At 32.9% G+C, this 23,011-nt stretch overlaps 2 protein-coding genes across 10 annotated transcripts in view; one reads left to right on the top strand and one right to left on the bottom strand.

Moving 5' to 3' along the window:
• Positions 1 to 19,054, bottom strand: part of Krz (beta-arrestin protein kurtz) — a 24,996-nt gene extending 5,942 nt beyond the window's left edge. The window contains exons 1-9 of one of the 5 annotated variants that reach the window (XM_083054793.1): positions 18,731 to 19,054; positions 7,634 to 7,855; positions 7,286 to 7,499; positions 6,742 to 7,114; positions 6,154 to 6,447; positions 5,108 to 5,245; positions 2,517 to 2,660; positions 517 to 603; positions 71 to 217 (exon numbers count right to left, since the gene is read on the bottom strand). In XM_083054793.1, coding sequence (XP_082910919.1) covers positions 71 to 217; positions 517 to 603; positions 2,517 to 2,660; positions 5,108 to 5,245; positions 6,154 to 6,447; positions 6,742 to 7,114; positions 7,286 to 7,499; positions 7,634 to 7,663 — 1,427 coding nt within the window. In that variant the 5' untranslated portion in view covers positions 7,664 to 7,855; positions 18,731 to 19,054. Of the gene's footprint in view, positions 1 to 70; positions 218 to 516; positions 604 to 2,516; positions 2,661 to 5,107; positions 5,246 to 6,153; positions 6,448 to 6,741; positions 7,115 to 7,285; positions 7,500 to 7,633; positions 7,856 to 17,686; positions 18,675 to 18,730 lie in introns of those variants that run through there. The other 4 variants (XM_083054794.1, XM_083054795.1, XM_083054796.1 and 1 more) reach the window with 4 other exon arrangements.
• Positions 9,093 to 23,011, top strand: LOC145945689 (protein FAM8A1). 5 transcript variants are annotated; one of them, XM_083054798.1, is made up of 7 exons: positions 9,093 to 9,205; positions 16,056 to 16,221; positions 20,656 to 20,863; positions 21,332 to 21,481; positions 21,577 to 21,697; positions 21,974 to 22,097; positions 22,514 to 23,011. In XM_083054798.1, the coding sequence occupies exons 2-7, from the start codon at positions 16,159 to 16,161 to the stop codon at positions 22,850 to 22,852; spliced, it is 1,005 nt and encodes a 334-aa protein (XP_082910924.1). In that variant the 5' UTR covers positions 9,093 to 9,205; positions 16,056 to 16,158; the 3' UTR covers positions 22,853 to 23,011. The 5 variants fall into 5 exon arrangements, with proteins under 5 accessions (XP_082910924.1, XP_082910928.1, XP_082910926.1 ...); XM_083054802.1 differs by lacking the exon at positions 16,056 to 16,221 and having other exon boundaries at positions 9,115 to 9,205; XM_083054800.1 differs by lacking the exon at positions 9,093 to 9,205 and having other exon boundaries at positions 15,847 to 16,221.

Here is a 23,011-nt window from a genome sequence, read left to right as displayed (position 1 = left end):
TTTATATAAAAATTTAGAAATTTTATTTAAATATTATAATTGAAATCTAAATTAATTTTAGGTCACTTACGTATCCAGTTGGATCAGATTTGTGTCGAGCGGAACTTCCCCGCTGTCAGTTTTGTGCGTAGGACTTGGTCGAGCTGTGGACGGCACTGGTTCTTCCTCTTCCGGTTTGGGATGCATCAAAATAAAGGGCAGTTCCGCGACTAACTCGCTATTAATTAGAAAATAATAACATAAATCTTTAAAAATTTATCATAAAATTCCATACATTAAATCTGTGCTCTAAAATTTCTCAAACCTATAAATCTCTTCTAAAAAAATCTTACGATCTATTAGACTGCTACAGATTTAGGAATCGAAATAAAAATATTTAAAGTTACAAAAAGAGATTTTAGAGATACATCTTAGATTTTTTTTAGAGACACATCTTAGATTTTTTATTCATATCGGAGAAATACTTGAAGATCTTACAAGTTAAATTCAACGTAAATCTTAGCTCTCGAGACTTACCCTCCAAGAGCACCGAGGCAAAGTTTGACTTTGACTTTGTACTGAACGATTATGCCGAGATTCTCACGCTGCGACGGATCAACTACACTGCGAATTAGATTTATTGTTATTATTAACGTCATTATCATCGATCAACATTAATTAATGCCACACAAAAGCTCATGCGTGATTAGCTGTGTTATAGCATCGTGCAGAGACGAAAAGAAAGGAAAATTGTGAATCGGATTTATTAATTACACAAGCAGCTTTTAATATATATAATATATATATATATATATATATATATATAATTATATATAATATATATAATATAATATTATATATACATATATAATATTTATGTAAAATAGTAATCACGTACATATTTTTAGTCAAGCTGATTATGAGATTAATAAAACTATAAGCTTTGCAGCAAATAACAAGTTCTAATTTTTTTCATGCAATTTTACGCAGGCACAATGCGGTGGCGATACCATGTTTTTCAACAACAAGCACAAGCAGAAGGAAGATGGGATTTCGGTTTAAATGTTTGCCTTAGGTATCCTAAATCTTTTAGATTAAATCCTAGCTTTTTAATCTTTTTAATACTGCTAGAAACAGACGCCTCTCTCAAGAAATGTTTAAAAAGTATTTTTATTGGGAAGAAAAAAAATAGTAAAAAAAGATTCAATTTTTATGCTGATTAGCGAAATTTTCATGTCAGATTTTAGTAATTGAGTTTTGTTGAATTTAATGCATTATTTGTTAGAAATATATATATGTATTAAAATTCATAGAAAATAAAATATATTTAATTTTCTATATATATATAAATTATATAATTTTGTGTGTATATATATCACACTAAATTCAATTACGATTAAAATCGGACATAAAAATGTAATAAAACTGCAAGTCGATTTTAAGCTTAAAACTTTGCCAATGCAAAGTCCTGAAAAATTGGTATTGAAAAAGCCGATCAGATCTATGAATATTAATTTATTAATTCTGATACTTTCTCTAAAATTGTGAAAAATTCTTAGATGCCTTTTTAGTTTAAAGTATCAAGATCCATATGAATTTAAGGAATTCAGGATGTGCGCACGAAAGGACAATTTTTTTCCAGTAAAGCTGAGTGATATAAATTTCGCAAAAAAAATAGAATGATACGTCGATGCCCGACAATGCCGGTTGTTTATCGTCGCGCTCGATGAATCGATCGAGAAATCAAAGAGAAATCGTAGAAATAATCATTGAGAAAAGCTTCGTGTGCACAGGCAGCCAACATGTATCTCCCGGCCATCGTGTATGAAAAGCATTGAGAAAAATTCTCAAAGGCGTGTTCAGCTGCGCGTTGCGTGCTTAAGACACGTGTGTGTATTTGTGTGTTATATACGTAATAGACACCGCCCGTATTCTTGTTCCGCACATTTAGCGTTAAAACAAGCCATATTTTCTTTCGTCAAATTTATTAAAAATTTTCTATCTTTTTTTAATATCTTTTTTATAAATCTTTTATAAATTTAGACATTTTTTATAAATTTTTAATAATTTTGTTTATACATTTAAAGGATATAAATAATTTATTATTCCAACTTCTAAGAAATTTAATTATGAGTCAAAGAATTATTAGATTTGTACTTATTACAATATTTTCTTTATGAAAATATTTTATTATATAATATATAAATGTCATATAATAATTTATATTAATTTTTCAAAATATTTAATAAGAGACAATATATTTTTCTATATAAAAGTAAAATTATTTTCATAATTACTACTATTTAACATTTATATTTTTATACAAATTCAAACATATTACAAAAAAATTACAGAACTTTTATTTGAGCTCCCTCTCTTCCCACCCAAAAAATCAAACTCGCAGTAATTAATAATTTTGATGGATGTCTTCCTTTTTTTTTGAGCACTAAATGTGTGATTAATAACACGGTGCGGCGTTATGATCTAAGCGTGTCTGCATTTATCTGTAGGCTTATTTCCAGGCATCGCATCCTTACAGGGTGCTGGACGCCAAATTGGTGTCCTCGTGTTTGAGCTGGCCGTCGAGGGCGAGCCCCCATTTATCTTTGTTGTTGGCTAGGAGGGGTGTCAAGGTGAACACCTTGCTGAGCGTGAAACCCGGGCCCACTGGGCATCCCTCCCTGACATTTGAACACATAACCAGCATGAGTGTAAGTGCGCGTCACGTGCGGACCGAAATCGATCGAAATTATCGCCGCGATTTGTCAGCGTAAACATCGTCGACAAAATATTTCATTCTAATCTAATTTCATATTAATATTCAATATATTAACTTTTATTTATTATTAATGAAATATAATGCGTTTATATATCAAACAGAATTTTCTCTTAGAATTTACTTTGAAAATCATGGTAATCGTGGGACAATGTGATATGGAAAAAATTTTATGAGAATTTGTCTCATTAATATTTATCACAATTATCACAATAAAATATAAAATATGTTTGATTAATTTTACTATGCAGTTTAGTAAAATTAATAAAACATATTTTATATTTTATTGTGATAAATATTAATCAGAGAAATTCTCATAAAATTCTTTCCATACTATATTGTCCCATGAATTTCAGGGTAAATTTTAAGAGAAAATTTTCTCAGTGATATGTATACGTTTTTTTAAAAATAAATTTAAATATTATTTCTATAAAAAAATTTATATAGAAGTTATCTTATATTAATTCGGGATAATTTTAATTAATGTTTAAATAATAATCATAATTTTATGATTTCCTGCCTGAGCCGAGAAAAATTCACGGGATTTCGATTTTGAACTGGAAATTCACGGTTAATTAAAATAAAACGACGAACAAATAAATAAAATTAAATCATGTTTGTCTCGTAAATATTAAATTTTATCATAAATATTATTTATAAAAAAATTATCATAAATATTATTTATAAAAAAATAGAAATTATCTAATATATATATATTAAATCGAGATAATTCTAATTAATATCTAAACGATAATCGTAATTTTATTTCCTGTTTTAGAGGCAAAACAAATTCACGGAATTTCAACTTTAAGTAAAAATTCACGGTTGATTAAAATGAAATAAATAAATAAATAAATGAATGAAATGAAAATCATGTTTGTCTCTATAAATATTAAATCTTATCGTAAATTTAAACATTATCTCTATAAAAATATTCATAGAAGTTGTCTAATATACATATTAATCGGAATAATTCTAATTAATATTTAAACGATAAACATAACATTATAAATTTATGATTTTCTGCCTGAGCCAAGAAAAATCCACGGAACTTCAATTTTAAGCGGAAATTCTCGGTTAATTAAATTGAAACGATAAATAAATAAATAAACGAAATTAAAATCGTCTCGTAATATGTATATACGTCACGATAGTACGATATGTCAGTTTGTGCGTTACACTGCGATACAGATTACGATTACGAAAGACGAGAATAAGGCAAGGACTTGACAATCTTGTACTTCAGTGTCTGAGGGAGATATATATATATATATGGAATATGAAGCACACTTACATGTGTGTGTGTATATATTAATAGAAGAAAAGTATATCTTAAGAAACTATAAAAATATATATTAAGAAAATACTTTGTCTAATATAGAACAAAATATATACAAAGTTATAAAAAAATTTTTAAATATATATATTTTTAAAAAATAAAAGAAAAAGGGGAAGAGGGAGGCGGAGAGATAGAAAAAGAGAGAAAGAGAGTGCGTGTGTGAGAAGAGGGAGCTTTGCAAGGGAAATGAGACCACCACCGATCGAGATCCATACGTGATTACAGGCCACCACGTTAAAAATCCCCAGCACATAGTCACTAAGAAGATACTGCCATTCCATTTTCAATTCTTTTTTGCATTAATAAGAAAAAGAAAAAAAAAGATAGCGAGAAAGGGAGGCTGAAAATAGAGTCTCTTGTCTCGTGACTTTACTTCTTATCAACCTCATAATATCTCAATGCTAAAAGCAGAAAGATGTAAAAGAAATGATAAACTTCTCGAATAAAGAGAAGGCTATTAAATTTAATGCTCTTTCTGTCTTCGTGTTTCTGATTTTATTTGTCCTTCCGAATATTTCATTGAAATTGAATTTATCCAAGAGATCTATAAGCGAATAATTTTAATCATATAGCATATTTATGTATGTTTTTATATTTTATTAATTTATAAAATAATTTTCTTATAAAATTCACATTTTCAACAATTAATTTAATTTTCAATTTTAATTAAATTGTACGTCATTAAAGCAAAATAGTCTTTTACGAGTTTCCGTCTCTTCTCGTAACTGTACAAAGCTGCTCCAAAAAATTTGATAGATCACGTCGTCGACACGTCTCATCTTTATGGCACTCGAGCGCGACGAATTCGCATAAAGTCCGTACGTTCGTCATGAGATATATCGTCGCGATAATAGCCGCATTACAGAGAGAGAAAAAAGAAACTACGCGACTCTGCACATTTGGCCGCTTTCCAGCCTCCCCGTTATCTTTATTTTTTTCCCCCTTGATACCCGGCCAGAAAAAAAGGTGAGAGAATAATGAGGGAAGCAGCGAGCTCATAATCTCGCACTCACATTGTGCTAGACGCGAGATTGGTGTCCTCGTGTTTAAGCTGACCGTCTAGAGCTAGGCCCCGCTTGTCTTTGTTCTCGGCAAGCGTCGGCCTTAGAGAAAACACCTTGCTCAGAGTGAATCCTGGCGCTACTCCTATACTGCCAGTGCAATAATCTTATTTTCCTGCTCGTCACATCCTGTTTCTTTTTTTTGCGCAAGTTTTTTTCGCGCGTTTGTCTAAATCGCTAAGAGAAACTTTATCGCGACTCGAGCTGATATCGCGATCGTCCGAGAAGCGAGATCTTTTAGAACGTCGCCGACGTTTTTAACAAATCGTAGATTAATCAACGCTAAATATCAATTGCCTGGATCATTAATGGTCTGAGAAATTTATTATTTACTGAATTAAACAAATTTCGACTTACAACTATTTTTATCGTAATTAAGAAAGCAATTTCCCAAAGTAAAACAATTGCCAAAGGTTTTTACGCTAATTCTTATGTAAAAATATGAAACAAAAAAAATATTTAGATTTAATTCCTAGAAGTTAAAGGCGAATTAAGTTTAATCCTTCTGTCAAAGATCTGAGTACTCAAAGCAATTTTAAAAATATGTCGGAATTTTTCTTTAAAACAAAAATACAAGACCTTTGTATTCGGAATCTCTTAAAATATAATAGTATAATAATTAATAATAATTAAAATATTTAATTAATAATTAAAAATTAAAATTAAAAGCAAAATAATTAAAAATATAAATAAAAATTAAGAATTAAAATATAAAGTATAATAGAAAAGAATATTCAAGCTCAATAAAAATTATGCATTGACAGAAGGATTATTTTAATTCCTATAATTTAAGAGTTTTTGAAAATTAGGAGATTAATTAGAAATTAATAGAAAAATTAATTAGACATGAAGAAGTTAATTGGAGATTTGTGTCTCGAAAATCGTGACAATTTAATTCACGTTCGGTTTTACTGAACCAAAACCGCTTTCCTCTCGCCAAAGTGCGATATCGTTGTTCCTAAGTAAGGGATGGGAAAGATAATCGGCTGGATACTCACTCGCTCTCGGCCTCGGCGACGGTGCACTTATATTGAGCCGTGGAGAACAGGCAGATATCTGCGAACTGCCTAACCGACACTTTTATCTTTTTCACAGTCCGGTTGCTATTGTTCGCTATGTGCACGTTCACAGCTATGTTCTCGCCGTGATGATAGAGCTCCTTGTCGAGGGAGGCTTCCAGATGCAGTTTGTTCGGGGACATCATAAACTCCTTGCTGACCTCCACCGAGGGCTGTTCGCCCTGTTTCGATGGCGCGTACATAATCTTCCTGATCGCCAGCCTCACGCAGCTCCTGTTGAACGAGTTGAATGAATTGATCAATAAATAATTAAATAAATTAATTGGCGCTCTAATAATTAAGTTACTATAAACAGAAGTGATTTCTATGTTATGAAAAAGAGATATTGAATCAAGAATGTGTGTAAAGTTTATTAACTCTTCTGTATTTCTCGTATTTCAGGAGGTTTCCGAATACAAAGTCCCTTTGTATTTTGTTTCGATACATTTTGAACATTTAAAGTTGCTTTGGGTTCATTGACAGAAGGATTCAACAGGGATTTCTCCAACATTAAACTGAAATTCGTACCTTTTATGTGGTTTGTCGTCTTGCGTCTCACCTACGAATGCCTTCAGCTCATAATCGACGCCGCAGGGTTTGCCGGTGTCACCTGGGGCCGGTTGTAGGGTGACCGAAGCCGGACAGTGGGGCGGTAACTCGAAGTAAAAGGGAAATGCATTGTTACCCAACTTCTTCATCAGCCTCTCTTGCAGCCGCGTCAGCTCCCTGGAGGGCTGGGATTCCTGCACCGGATAGATCTGCTCCGCCGCGAGATAGAGGTCCTTGCGAAAGGTCAGTCCGAGGACATCGAGATCCTCCCGCCCGTACTTGAACGCCGCGAGAACATGACCGAACACCTTTCGCTCCTTTATGTAGTCGGGATCGATCAGGACGACCCCGTCTAAAATAAATAAATAAAATCGAAACCCGTCTCTCTCTTATCGCGTGATTCGAAGAAAAGATGAAGTCATGCGACTTACAGTAACGTAATCGTTATTTTAGGAAAATATGTATTATGCAATCGTTTTCTGTTTCAGAGCGTGCGTGAATTTTAATTATGATGGATACTTGCCGATGGGATCGACGTGCGTAATGTGATCGACGAAGTCTCTCTTGCCGAGATAGACCGTGATCTTGCCATTGAGGCTGGATTTCTTGAAGACACGAGTGGCCTGTCGTTTGTTGACACTATCTATAGTGTCCATCGCGTTGTTTTTGGGGCTGACACTGGTTCCTAACTCATTTGAGTCCTCAGTATCCGAAAAGTCCGACTCCGAGCTCTCCCGCTGCAAAATCGTCGAGACGAAGCCATTTATTATTAATTATTATTTATGGAATCATATTTTAAAATTATAAAATCTTAGAGATCTTTCTTTTTTCTCCTTCTACTATTATTATTTTTTTTTTGTTGTGAATTTACCTCTATTATATTTCCTCCTGGTTCTTTCATTTTGATGCAGATATTTATTTTTAGTCAGTCAATTTATAATTACTAGACAATGTGTCATTAACACTTATAAATATGCTAAGAATATAATCTATCGTCGATTATTTGATTCAATTATATATCATATAATTATTTTGAGGAATTTTCTCTCCTTTCTCTTCTGTGTATCTTCGAGAATTCTATCAATAATGAATTCTGTAAAAAAAAAAAAAAAACAAAAAAAAGCAATGATATCCAATCTATTAAATCTTTTTAAAAAATTTTGTCTCGTATTCGCCGCTGCATTTCAAGAAATTGCTTCTTTATTTAAAAATTCACAATGTTTTTTAGATTAATTTGATCTATTATCGTGCTCTTGTGTATTGTCTCGCGATAATGAACTGTGTTTGCACTGGATTTTTAATTTTTTTAAAAATAGTATTCGAAATGCGATCGCGCGGTGAAAGATGGCGGAGCACTTCGGGGCAACGTCGAGCTTGCTACTGAACCGCTCTGGCAAATGGATGTCAATTTCAATCGGCGCTCAAATAATACTTAATACGATAATGCCGGTACAATAATTTGTACTCGCAGGGTTTTACGCCGCGTGCCGCCATCGGTTACAGATGCACGGATGACGAACATAACGCGAGATATATAATATGAGACGAGATGTTGTGAATCCTCTCTCTATACCGTGTGTCCCGCAAATTCCGATTATAGCGATTGTTCCAACTTTTGCGAAATTTTTTTTTTCTTGTTATATACGTTGTGAGCAAAATAACATAAGTTAATTCTCGAGAGTGTATTTAGATACACAAAGTTTCTTTCCTCATTACAGCGAAATTTACTTTGAATTAATCGAAGCGTAAGATTGTGTTACCAATTTACATTTGTTCATTCGCTTCCCTTATTTAACAGCCTCTCCATCAAGTCGCAGATTAAATTACACTTGAGGAAAAATCGATACTAACTTGTTATGGAAAAAGAATGGTCAATTTCACTGAAACAATATCCTCGCTATTTATACTGCGTTATTTAATTTATCCTTCTCTCATGGAAAGAAAATATCTTAATGTTTAATTTCTTATTTATCTTTAAAAGAAAATATAATTTTATTTAGTTTACAATTTTAGTATATTTTATTTACTTTTCAGAAAAGTATTCTACAGTGTTTAAATTTTTATTTGTGTTCTTTTATAGATTTTCTAATATGTATTCGAATAATTAATAAAGAAATATATATGTGTGTGTGTGAAGATGTCACAATATATATTTTTTTATTATATATTTCGAGAACCCAAATATTTTATTCAGTGCCATTTCTCGCCGTGACACCATGTATAATCAAAAGCATGCGGGAATATAAGATTGTGCTGTATGTCCACTGTCGATGTAACGGGTCAGAGGAAAGGAACGGGGAACTTGCGTACGCATTTGACGTCACTGTGCCAAATGTTATCGCAGAGCATCGAAATACACGCTTCATTATCAATTTGTGCGCCATAATCAGCAGGGACTCTCAAGTATCTTCCGCATCGTTAAGATAAAGTGAAAATAGATTTGGTGAGTTTCGTTTATTTTTAATTAAAAAGAAGTTTATTTATTCAATGTATGTACATATCAATTTCGAATTATGTTAATTATGTTAATCAAAGTTCCACTCCAGATAACTTCGTAGAAATAAAAATTAACTGTTCGTAAAATTCTGTAACGTGTAATACGTTTTGATATTTCTATTTTCAATCAAAATTAGAAGAAAGTACTTTGTTAATCTAGCTCTTATTATAAAATAATATATAGGAGAATTTTTCGAATTATGTTAATCAAAATTTTATGCTGGGTATTTTATGAAAAAAAAAGAAATAATCTTTTCGTAAAATTCTGTAATGTAATAAGTACATCTTGTATTATTTTCAATGCCAAAAATAGAAGAGGGTACTATATTAATCAAACCTATCATTGCAGAATTTTCGTCCGTTAGCTATTTGCAATTCTTGGCTGACGATAGTCCTATAATTTGAATAATTCAGGGCAAAGTTTGCATGCTCAATGGACGGAAGTTGGGCTTACGATTCATTTGACGTCACTCACATATGTGTTATCTGCATGCCCTGGAATAAATGTTCGGCATCGCTGGCTCGAACAGGCGCTCGTTATCGCGATACCCCATAAATCAAACGAATGCGAAAGAAAAAAAAAGAAGAAGCAATTACGCCCAGAAATATAAATTAAACTCGGTACACTTCACATTCATTTTAGCATACATAGTATTTAAGTATAGTTTCTTCGTCCCCCCCCCTTTCTCGTGTTTAGTTATTTACGATAATAAAATTAAGAGTTAATTAATTAATTAATTAAGAGAAAGCGGCGTGTTAAATTAATATAAATAGATACAGATATATTTGCGCGATATTTCATTAATATTTATTCAGTAGGTTTCAACTTATATCTCCCAATTTGTCAAATTATCGGAGATAAATCGAAATTGATGAAGAGCAAATCACTTAATTCGTAAACGCTTAATCTGTTTCAATTACGCTTATTCGCATTTTGCTCGGATATTAAGACGATTAAAATGCGCATTATATATTTCACATTTTACACTTTAATTATTACGCTTCTCCCCCATTATTTTTCCTTCTATATCGAGATGACTGTCGGTCAATTTCAAGAATATATACACAGTCCAATTATTCCTCCGTCTCTCGCAGATAATCCGCTATTGTTTAACGAGCTTTTATTGTACGAATTCGAATCTGATTGCGCTTTTGATGGCGAATAAACGACGTAGAAACGGACAGGAGTAATGGCATCGCATTCTAAGTCGCCCGCAGTTTATAGCGCTCTTATAACTTATTGCAGTGATTCTATAACCGGCGCAAAACTACCAGGAATCATACTACTCAATCACCGTTGACGTCATTATTCTGTATACAGGGTGCCCCTGACTCATATTTAGCTTTTCCGATTGAAGAAACTTAAATTATTCAGAAGCCGCTCTGTTCCGTTCCATTCAATAATATTTATCTCATTATACTCGAGAGATTTGCATCATATAATGAGATGATTCTTCGCCGCAGAGTCGATTCCTTCTTAAGCAGATTTTGATCGATCGTCAATTCCTCTTATTTTTTTTGCATATAATATAGAACCTTTTGTTGTGTATTTTAAACTGAGAAAATAAGAGAAATATTGAAAGATGCTTGAGATGAGAAATGTGGGTAAAGGTTTAGAAAAATTAATTTTGGAGCTTCACTTTGACAAGTCGAGGCAAATTTCGTGGCAATTTTTTCGGACGCTGTATTTAGCTACAAACACGTTAAACGATACCGAAGTTTAGTTTTTGCATCTCGAAACGTTCGGCAGATTGCTCTTGCCGGAAATAACTTATTTACGCGAAGCACACAAATACACACATACACAAACACACTTGTTACTCAACAAGAGAGAGGAGAGAGAAAATGTATAGAATATTTCCCAATATCTGCCAATAGCGATCAGTATTTTAAAATTTTATAAAAATTAAATTTCTCTTCTAAATTTTATACTCTTTATAAATATTAAAATAATTTAAAATCATGCTCTCTGGGAGAGATTATTAAAATTAAATTGGAAATATGAAAATATAATTTAAAATTATGTTTACAGACAGCGTAATTTTTAATTACTTTCACATATTTCCAATTTAATTTTAATAACTCGGAAGTGCATAATATATATTTTACGTACATTACGTTTTATTCCTTCTTTTGAATAAAATTATACGCGATGTGAAAATTTCTGCGGGACGATAATAATCCTATACATTATCGGATCAAGCGAGCTTCGCGTCTTACTTAAGTGAGAAAAGTTTCGATCGATATTCACGATATACTCTTTTCATTCATGATTTTAACCCTTCTGCCAATGCATAATAAATTTTCACCTTTCCTTCAATATATGGATACCCAGGTACCAACTGCGTTTTTTTTTACACATCGCACTGCGACAATTTTTTTAATATCATTAAACATTCTTTCCCATTACATTTTAGGAAGTTTCCAAACACAAAACAAGTTCTTTGTATTTTATTTTGGTTCTGACACATTTTTGACACTTAAAAGCTGCCTCGGATACCCGGGTACCAGTTCATTGACAGAAGGGATAATTTCGAAGAACTGACACACGAGGCGATATTTATTTTTTTCACACTTCTATTAGCGACGTTCGATTCTTTCCTCTCGTATATATATCGGGGGGCCAGGGGGGACGAGGGGGGAAAATCGCGCGGCCGCGGTGGGAAATTCAGCGATGGAAATTTTCGCACGCACGCGCGATGAAGGAGCTAGTCGCCGTCGTGTGTTGCACGATTTATTAGCCATTATCTGACTTATTACGCGGTGGGCCATGTTGCGAGCTTCTGCGTCGCGCGAGCCTCTGACGGGATGGTCCATGATAAATGATAAGCCGCACCTTTAGAAACGCGTAGTATTGCGTTACCTGGCCTTGTGTCATCCCAAAAGATTGCAGATAAAAAAAAATAAGTCTTCTTTCTACATCTCATTTTGTAGAGAGAGAGAGGCCAGCTTAAGTTTGCTCCCACGTTCCCTAATTTAATTATAAGATGTCTTGTTTCTGAGAGGCTCTTCTGTGTGTGTGTGTGTGTTCATTTCAATCACGTTTTTCTTGCGTTAAAATAATTAATTTCTTTGCACGCTATCTCTTCCAAAGCTTTTATCAAAATGGCATATTAGATGAAAATATAATTTTTTTTTGTTATAATGTATTCAATGCACAAAATTAAAATTTCGAGGGGTGTCTCACTCATCAAAAATTTGTACATGTATTGCGAGTTACCGAGAATTCTAAGTAATTCCATGTAATGCGCCGTATAATTCTAACTAATAAATAATGCGACGGAATGTGTGTAATTAAGTTAATTCTTTTTTTAAAATAAAATACAGTATTTAAATATTAGTACTATTTAATTTAGTAAGAAAAATGTAATTAGAATGATTATAAAGAGAAATGTTAAGAAAAAATTTAAAATTAATGTTTTTTAAAATATATATTATAAATATTTAGTTAAAACACCTAAATTAAAATATTATATTATAATAAAGATATAACAAAAAGTTACATGTTCCCAATTATAAGTTTAAAAAAATATCTTGTTTTAAACTTCGTGATTAAGAAATTCAGAAATTTTTAAAATCAACTTAAAAAACCATTTTTAATAAAAATGTCTTTTATATAAACTTGAACAGACACCAAATACAAATAAAATTAGATTAGATCTGAACAAATTAAATATCAAATATTAATGATTTCATAAATTATAATATTTAGTAATATATATATATTTAAAAAACGTCATAACAACATCATTTTTACTTTTTAAGACGTTTTAATCTTGTCTGAGTTATTATTGTTTCATGCTTGTAAATCAATGCGAAATAATGCAAAGTAATGCGTAATTCCAGAAAAAATGTACATGTATTGCGACAGTGAGACACCCCTCGTAAAATTTACTTAAATTCTACAATATTTTATATTGTAATAATCCCAATAATTAATTTATAAAAATTTGATTGTTATAATCCTAATAACTAATTTATAAATATTTGATTTTATTAATGCCAATAATTAATTTAAAACAATTTTTGTACTAATAATGGGATTTAATAGAAAAAACATATTTGTGTGCTGCTCTGTAAATATATTCAAATGTAGGTATATGTAAGCGCGTAATTGATAGAATAGCTATTGAATGTCTCGTCAAGGCTAGCAGGTGCTCTTCCTTAGTTTCTGGTTTTGCAACAATTTCAAATATCCTTGACAGAACTCCGTCGGAAATGGGTATATAAGCGGCAGAATTAAATTTCCATACGTTCGCAAACATCACTTGTATATCATTGCGTCTCGCACGCTTAATATGTGTGATTCGATAATAATTATTAAACTCAATAATTGTCGGATTAGCCACGTGCGTTGAAGTACCGTTGATATAAAACCGATACTTATTCATATTATACAACGCGATCCGATAATTAAAGAAAATTTCAAATTCAAATATCTCTCTTCGTGTGAATTTATTGAATAAAACTCGAGTTTTAAGGAGATCCGATCACTCTCATCTGTTTCGATGGCCTAAATTTTATTTTATTTCTTTCTTTCGAACTTTGCCTCGAAGAGGCAATCACACCGAACCGGAACCGGAGTTAACGAAGTTAGCGCCCGTAATTTCGCGTGATTAAACTATTCCGGATTAAGTTAAGGCTCTCTCCGCGACTTCGCAGAACACAGAATATCGATCCGAGAGATACCGCGTGCACTTCGACCACCCTGTAGCCTCGTGGAATATTTAACAACGGGAAAAAAATGATACAACGAGAAAATAAGTAAATTGTTTCTGGAGAAACATTGCATTATTTATCGAATTGCGATGGTAAAATTTCACGCAGCTATTTATTTATTTGTTCGAGATAAAGAAATGTATATACTTTTATAAAATTGTTTATATAAAATTATTGTATAAAATTATTTTATAAAATATAGATATATGTTTTGCAGATAAATAAATAACTGCGTAAAATTTTGCCATTCGATAAATGTTTTTCCAGAAACAATTTTCCATCTCCAGAAAAATATATATATTTGTTTCTCTCGAATATATATATATATATATATATATATATATATATATATATATATATATTTGTACTCGATTTTAAAAATACTGGAACAGACTCTCTCTGTGCTTTGTTTTTATATCTAATAATCTTAAAAATTGTGTTACCTTCCATAAAAGAGACAATTTTTATTATCGTTTTTGACGTAACTAATATCGTTATATATTTTCTTCATTATTCTTTTTGTTTGCACACCGTGAATAATAAATGTTTAATATGTAATCGCATATACACACATCGTTAATTACGCTCTAAGACACAATTATGCATTCGTTAAAGAAGCAACGGGGGATGCAAGAGTGAGAGCTTTAATTCAGAATGGAGAACTGTTCCATTCCATTCACGGGCGGATATATAATAAATGTCTTTATTGAATAAAAGAGATAAAATCGATAGGCAATTGGCTTTTACGCGTTTACGCGTTGTGCGATTCGTGCTAATTGTCTCATTTAATCGCCGTGTCTTTAGCAATCCGGCTATCGATCATCGATAACGTCAAGGACGCCGTGATAGATTGCGATGATAATAAACGACAAAAAGAGAAGCGCGATTCATGTTTATATTTGATCACTACGGAATGCGCTTATCGGTGCAAACGCGCCTTGAAAGGGATCTTAGATTTAATTGAGGAAAATATAAATTAATCGTAAACGAAGAGAAAAAAATATGAAAGAAATGTACGAACAAATGCAGAAGCGTATAAAATTGATAAATTAAAACTATATAAAATTAATAAAAATTCTAATATATAGGGTGTATCTAAATAAGTGCGAAAAATTTTAGGAGATGATTCTTTGTCGAAAATTAAGGAGGGTTTCTTATATAAAAGTTGTGATAAAAATTTGTGATAAAGAATTAAATAGGGGTTGTTAGTTTCATCCCCTTATAACGATACAGGAAGATCAAAAAAACTAAATATTTTTTTTATTAGTGGAAAATATCCACCAAGTTTCTCATTTTGTTAATTTGTCTAAAATTTGAGAAAAAAAATAAAAACTTAATTTTTACCTTCCTCTTTAGAAAAATGTAACTCCTCAGGGGTAGGGATATAAGAGTATATGTTTATATAAGAAACCTCTCTTAATTTTCGACAAAGAATCATCTTCTAAAATTTTTCGCACTTATTTAGATACACCCTACATAAAATAATGTCGCTTTCTCGTAGAAGATGTGTAGAAAAAAATAAAAAATAAAAAAATATATATATATATAAAATTGAAAAAATATCAAATTAGATAAACAAATTTCAAATATGTATAAATTATTATTAAGAAAGATAATAAAATAACTTAGCTTTATATTAGTGGTATCAAAAATTAAAAACAAAAAGAAAATTATATAAGTTAAATTACAGTTTATGTAATGAGACAATTACTTGATGTAAAATGATGATGCAGTCTTCGTGATATATTAAAAATTACGTAATCTTTCTAATATTAAATATGCTTCTTTAGAAATTTTTTTCTTTCAAATCTTTTATATCCAATCAAATATAATATATCAAATTTGACGACGCATAATAATATTTATTTGTCATTAATCATTTATCACAGATATCGTTATTTATCATTCCCTTATCGGGACACAAGAGAAAGAAAGAGGAGAAAAACAAATGTTTAAATCACCCGGGAATAGAGCGAGAACGGAGAGGATTAAAAAGTGCATCAAGTTCTCGGCGATATTTTCCCTCCGAGAGAAACTTATCACAACGATATTTATCAACGTCACCGTACTTTTTACAGGCATCCGTGTCGATCTCGAATGCCGGCCACGACATGCCGTCGATCGAACAACAACGCAGAGAAGAAGAATAGGTAAACGCGTCGAGATGCATCTCGCTCGCGGATGTATTTTCCGCCGGGGGTGCAATTAACGTCACGTGGAAAAGCGAGCGGTGAAAAGCGAGCGGTACGTGTTTGTTGTCGATCGATCGAGAGATGCGCGATATAGAGAGACGAGACACGAGACCTGATCGGGGGGCGGCGGGGGGAGGGGAGGGGGGCAAAAGGGGGAGAGAGGAAAGGGGTGCAAGGGGGTTCGATTTTCGATATACGCGCGGGTCAGAAGCCACGCGCGATTGTGGATGCAACATTGATGATGTCTCTCGCCCGAGAGATAACAGGTTAAACGTGCATTCTCGCGACCCCCATTCTGCCCCCCTTCTCTCCCCCCCCCCGCACCCTCTTCCTCCTTTCCCGTCGCCCCTCTTCCTCCCTTGTTATCGCATGACTCGTGAAAGAGAGAGAAACTCGGCTCGCATCGATAACGATAATAATCGGCCGCATCGCTCGTGTCGACGGCTTTTATAAATGAGCATTTTCGGGTGAATGCACGCCGTAAATTCTCATTCAGGATATAAACAAAGCGTGCGAGTATACTGGGGCATAGAAATTACGACGATATAATATTGTAATATTGTAATAAAAAAAAATTTATAACAATAAATCTATTATGTTAGAAATTTCTGTTAAATTAAATCGAAATATAATATAAATTTAATTTAATTTAATAGAAATGAAATTTTTATATGTGAAAGATTCCGAAAATTAATTTTATTTACTCCTCTAACTGCACATTTTGATAAATTTATATAACGAATTAATTTTTATGTATAACACTGTAAAGCACAATAATATAGTTCGATTTGACGAAATCTCATATAAAGGCGTTGAAATAAATAATAAATAATAATAGTAAAATTAAATAAATAAGACAAAAATAAGTAATAAATAATAATAAAGTAAATGATAAATAAATAAATAAAAACAAAATAAATAAATAAATGAATTAGGTTAATTGGCACGAAAAAATAACGAAAGCGAGATCTTCAAAGAGTGTGAATATTGAACTTGAATTAAAACAAAGTAAAAGAATATTCACTTCGAGAGAGCTGCGTCTGTGAAGAGTACTTGTAATTGAATTAAATTAGTCAAATGATCATTAAAAAATTCGTTATCTAACGTAAACCGTTATATAAAAAGATACGTAAATATACGTACTGCCATTGTTAATCAAGATAATTATCTTTACGTAATCAACGCGCTCCAAGATAAAAGTGAAAAGCAAAGAATGGATCCGGTCGAAGACAGGCGCGAATTCTCTTCGATAATAATTAACGACGACCATCGGAATGTTGACTATTATGACAACAGAGACATGAAATTCTTCTCCTCTAATTCGACGCGCAGTTCGAGTAAATAAAATGCCGCAGTTTTAGAGGAACAATCTTTCACATGTCATTTCATTTCTATTAAATTTAATTTAATTTCTATTTTAAATTAAAATTCTATTGAATTTCTATTTTTATTTAATTTAATAGAAAGTTTTAATACAATAATTTCTATTAAATTAAATTCCTATCTACTGTATTCACCGATAAAATCCCGAGAGTCCTTAGACCGGCAGGATTGTTCTCGGGAAAGTCCACGAGGTTCTTAGCATCCTGCTTCGGAAAGTTCGCTCGTCCCAAACCGGATGTGGGATACGCTGTTTAACGCTGTAAACACAGACAGTCCGGACGCTTTGCTCCGACATTCCCGCAATAAAGAGTCCCATCCGGATTATTTCCGCATAAGCTTATACAGCGAAGAACAAAACAATATGGCATCCTTTATTTCAGAATCGCGACTGGGTGATTTCCCTCCTATATATATATATATGGCTTTGCATGCATAAATTTATCTGGACAAGCATTAAATCCTAGAATATTTCCATGAAGTTTTAATGCAGACAGTGAGAATAAAAAAGATGTTAAATTTCTTACAAATATTTTCCAAGAATCTCACATTTTTTAAACGTTTTATGATTTTTATAATTAGTAATTATAATTTTGTAATTTATAATTAGAATTAAGTCAGACGTAATGAATAAACTCGACGCAATTTCTTTCAGTTTTCCGAGGGATCATATCGCACAGATATCATACGACATAATTATAAACAATTAGGCAAGAAGAAAAAAGAGGCGAGCGCCTTTTATTAACGCGATAGAACTGTTTACCGAGCGCGCGCACACAAACACACATCCACACAAACAAACACACACGGATACAACACTGCGTGTTGCAGGTCACTTTGGTTTTTCGGAGTCGCCAGGATTCCCGGAATTCCGGCTGGCTGGCGTTCCGTTGGAATGACTCAAAGTAAGAGCGGGACCGACGTGACGATCTTCCCTTCTCTCGCTCGCCAAATACTCCTAAGGAGGGAGCCGAGGTCCCTTTTCGGAGCCGAAAAGCTACGATATGAACCGGTGAAAAGAGAGAGAGAGAGAGAGAGTTTCGGGGCTTTTTTTCGGAGCAATTTAGACCGTCGAGGAATGAAAGAAACGAAGCCTTGATATATGGCTTTTTGGGGGATTTTTTCGATCGAGCAGGAAAAGGAAAAAATGGGAAAACTCTGTCTCACGCGCTCGACCTTACCTAAGGTCCCTCCGCTGGTCCGTCCGCGGGCCCACACCCCTTGGCACTTGGGATGATGCCTCTCTTCCGGGGGTCCTGTCACCGTCGCGACGCGTCGCGACGGCGCCGACGCTCGCCCGCGTGTCACGCGACTTCCTGCGGCCACCGCCGTCTTTATTTATTTCGCGAAGGGCCTCGCGCACAAGGTCGATCTGTCCCGCTGGGTCCTTGTTGTGTGCCCGCTCATCGGTCGGAAACGCGCACCGTGGTTACTGAATCGAAGCTGCGAGCACGTCGTGCGACCCCGAGAACCAGCGCCTTCTGGTGCGCCTTCTGCTCTGCGTTCGTTAGGTCTTGTGTCTGGGGAATTGTCCCCATTTCGAATCTCCCACCTGAAGCCTAGGTATAGACACTGGCTTCGATTCGTTCGGGATTTTAAATGAAAATAATATTGACATTCGAACGGAAGGGGTGAAAGGGGGCGAAAGGGGGCAGAAAAAGAATTTAAAATGTTGCAATTTCGACTTTCGTTTTAGGATAGTTTGAACTTGTCCAGAGTGCTGGATAGACAGAAAGTCACTAGCCTTTAGTGCAATCTGTTTTTCCCATTTTTATATAATTTTTTTCTAGATTTTTCTCGATATTTTTAATGAAACAATTATTTAGAATAAAATTTGGATGGAAAAAAGAATTTTGTAGAAAGTTATAGAAAGCGCAGATGAGAATTCTCATATTTATCAGAGATTTGTATGAGGTTTTAGGCAGATGATTTCAATTATATCTTTTTGTGTGTCTTTTTAGTAGATTATATACACATTTTATTTTTTATATTTAATTTTTATTTTATCCATCAAATTATAAATCTTAATATTTTTTTTTATTAATACGTAGCCTTCAATTTAAACATCTAATATAAAAGTATCTATAAAATTTTACGTAACAATAATTTAAAAGATTAAAGTATAGTTTAGTCTATATTCTATTTACTATAAATGTGATTCTTTGGTGAAATAGTGATTTGGACAAGAAAGATTCCGGACAAATTTGATCCAGCTTTAAATCTCTAATTTCAGACTTTACTACCAGAGGTCAGTTCTGAACACCTTCATCCAACACTATTTTTCAGACAATTTCTCTTGAAATGGCGCACAAAAATATAATAAAAATGACCTGTTATAAAATATTTTTTTTCTCTACAATTTTAAAAAATATTCCAATTTTTTTCGTCAAAATTTTTTTAAAAAAGGAATCAATTCATTGCTCGCATATTTTATCAGCAGCTGATATATAACGTATATGTTTAAAAATTGTTCATATAATTATTATTATTAAATTCTGAGAGAAATATCTGGATGACTTCGTGATAAAAGAATTATAATAAACGTCGACGAATTAATTTTGAAAAGTCCGCGATGAAAAATATTTCTCCCTACGTTCTCACCCTAATGATGCGTTTTGGAGCCTTTGGACATCAGCCTAGAGCTCCCACCACGACAGATGAAATCTGGGGGAAAAGGCCGACAGCTGTCGTGACGGAATTTCGTTAGACTAACTCGACGGCAAAAAGCATCATATCCATTAGCTATTATACACGTCAGTGATGGGTAGCGATAGTTGGCGCGTAGTTTACATACAAGCGTAGATGCGTAGTGCTTGCTTGCGACAGAGGTAACGATAGCCGTTTATCATTTATTTTTGTACCAACCGGTGTTGTCAGTGTACGATTATTTATCCTTCTTTCGGTGCCTCTTATCATGTTCTTCGATTGATCGCGATATAAATTAATAGGTGATTTAATCGTACTTGATTGCGATCGTCATCTGCCAATTGTTACGTCCTGCTCCGGATTAAGGGAGGCGAAAATTTCGGAGCAATTGGCGAACACTCGACTGACAATTCCCAACACCGAAGCCGAATTGACGGACTGATTTGTTTTCTTTCGGTAGGTAGAGCGAGAACCCAAAATGGCAGACGACAAAAAAAACGACGACACGCTGGAGCGGGATTCGGAAGGCAAATTGGACCCGGCGGAGGAGAGGTCGCGGTATTTTAAAAAATTGGAGAAATGGGTGCAGGAGGCCCACGCTTGGCAAAGTGTCGCGGCGATGTTTCCTTATTACGTCATGTCGGGACACATTGCGAATCCGACACCTGGTACGAACAAGTGCGAGTTGTTTTGAAAAAGAGTATATCTCGAAGAATAAAAATGAATAAGAATATTTTTATTTTTATTTTAAGAGAGAAAGAATTTTTATTTATCATTATGTATATAAAACAAAAATATAGAAGAGATGTATATTTAAAGAAAAAACTTTATTAGATTTATATTATATAGTTAAAAAATTATAATAAAAATTTCTGATAAATCTTAAAGACATTTTAAAAAACATGTATATAAAATAAATACTGATAAATTGTGAAAAAAAAAAAATTCTGTCTATATTTAAAAATAGAGAATTTTATACTCTTTTTTATATACAAATATGTATACATATATCTATATGATAAATTATTACTGCATATGTATAATTAATTAAATTTAATTTAAATTATCAAGATAAATAGTTTTATCTCTAGAATTATAGGTTTGTTATTTTATGGAAATCGTAATTTTTATTTCAGCTTCAACAGTCTTTCAACCAAATCAAGTACCAACAGCACCGAATAGACCAGGAGTAATCATTGGAAATACAGATAGACAAAATGAAGAAGTGAGGCAAAGGAGACCTCAGGAACAACCAGCTGGTCCTTTTCAACCTCCCGGAGCTGAAGGTAAAAAATCTTGCAATTCTGTTTGAAGAATTGTTAGAACATATGTGAAATGTGCGAATTTTATATTCATCTCAAATTTATCTATTTTTTTATAGGTTACGAATATCGTATTCCTCCTATTTGGAAGAGATTCGCCGCGGAATTTATAGACTCAACGATGCTATTTTTGTTGAAGTTCTCTATCACCTTCATCGCGATCGACGTATTTGATTTTATGTACGTAAAGAAACGCGAGCAGTTTAATCTAAGAAATGTTTATAAGTTTCACTTTTTTGTATATTGTAGAGAGATAAAATTTGTACTAAGTATTCCAGAAATTGAGTTTTCTTTCAATGTAATAAGTGCGACTTCTTATTTTAGTATTTACATTTTTTATTCTGATACTTTATAATATTTAAAGGAAGACTTTTCTCGTTCTAATATAACACGCGATTTATTTTCATTTTACAATATGTTTGTGATTTTTCATAGCGATTATATTATATTTTTCAGAGATATCGAGGATTTGGATGTGTTGCAAACAAATTTGCGTATCGATTACAAAATAGCCTTGGAAATGACTTACGGAATTCTCATCTTGGAAGTGATTCATCGTGTGATAGTTTGTATCTTCGAGGTAAGAGATTCCTGCAACATATCTCAAAAAGAAAAGATTGAAAAAATAACCGAACTGTATTTTGTAAAAATAATATATTCCGTAAAAATTAAATTTTAAATTCCAAAATTTAATTTTAATTCCATGTAATATATACCAAAAAAATTAATTATAAAATTTAATTTTAATTCCACGTAATGTATACCAAAAAATTTTAAATTATAAAATTTAATTTTAATTCCACGTAATGTATTCCATAAATTTTAAATGATAAAATTTAATTTTAATTTCATGTTAATATATACCAAAAATTATTAAATTATAAAATTTAACTTTAATTTTTCACGTAATGTATTCCATAAATTTTTAATTCTAAAATTTAATTTTAATTTCATGTAACTTTCTTATTATTATTGATTATTAATTTTTCTCTCCAGGCCTTTTGGCTTCAACATGGGGTGTACGGTTTCATCGGAGGCGCCACTCCCGGCAAATACGTGATGGGTTTGCGGGTGGTTCAATGCCGAAGTATAACCCCCGTGGAACGTCCGAACGAGCCGGATATGGTCCTGGTGAGTCCCGGAACCGATCTGGGTCTGCCGTTGGCTCTTGGCCGATCAGTGGTGAAGAACTTCGTGCTGGCGTTCCTCTTCCCGATCTGCTTCTCGTTGTTCTTCTTCAGATTCAACCGAACCGGCTACGATCTGATCTGCAATTCCATCGTCGTGGAGGATCCCTATAGAAATTCGAACAACAATCGGATACACCAGCAGTAACCCGTCTGAGGGGAATATGCTGGCATGGAATTCTGTGATGTGTAAATATAATGGCTGTCTGTGCTTCTTGTACCAATGTATGCGTGCGAAATCATGTGTGTGTATAACGTGTATATATGTGTAAAAAAAATAAAAATTATTATTATTGCGTTCCAGCAA

This window comes from Prenolepis imparis, unplaced genomic scaffold, assembly GCF_030444845.1.
Source record: "Prenolepis imparis isolate NDT839.2.m4 unplaced genomic scaffold, iyPreImpa1.0 SCAF_14, whole genome shotgun sequence".
Lineage (NCBI taxonomy): Eukaryota > Metazoa > Arthropoda > Insecta > Hymenoptera > Formicidae > Prenolepis > Prenolepis imparis.
Note: the sequence above shows the minus strand (reverse complement) of the source record. Positions and strands in the feature narration are given on the sequence as shown.

Excerpts from the sequence above, each read along its gene's own strand:
- LOC145945689 (XM_083054798.1), top strand. The coding sequence starts at position 16,159 with ATGTATTTTCCGCCGGGGGTGCAATTAACGTCACGTGGAAAAGCGAGC. Across the intron at positions 21,482-21,576 it reads TCAACCTCCCGGAGCTGAAG|GTTACGAATATCGTATTCCT; the intron begins GTAAAAAATCTT and ends ATTTTTTTATAG. Across the intron at positions 21,698-21,973 it reads ATCGACGTATTTGATTTTAT|AGATATCGAGGATTTGGATG; the intron begins GTACGTAAAGAA and ends TATATTTTTCAG.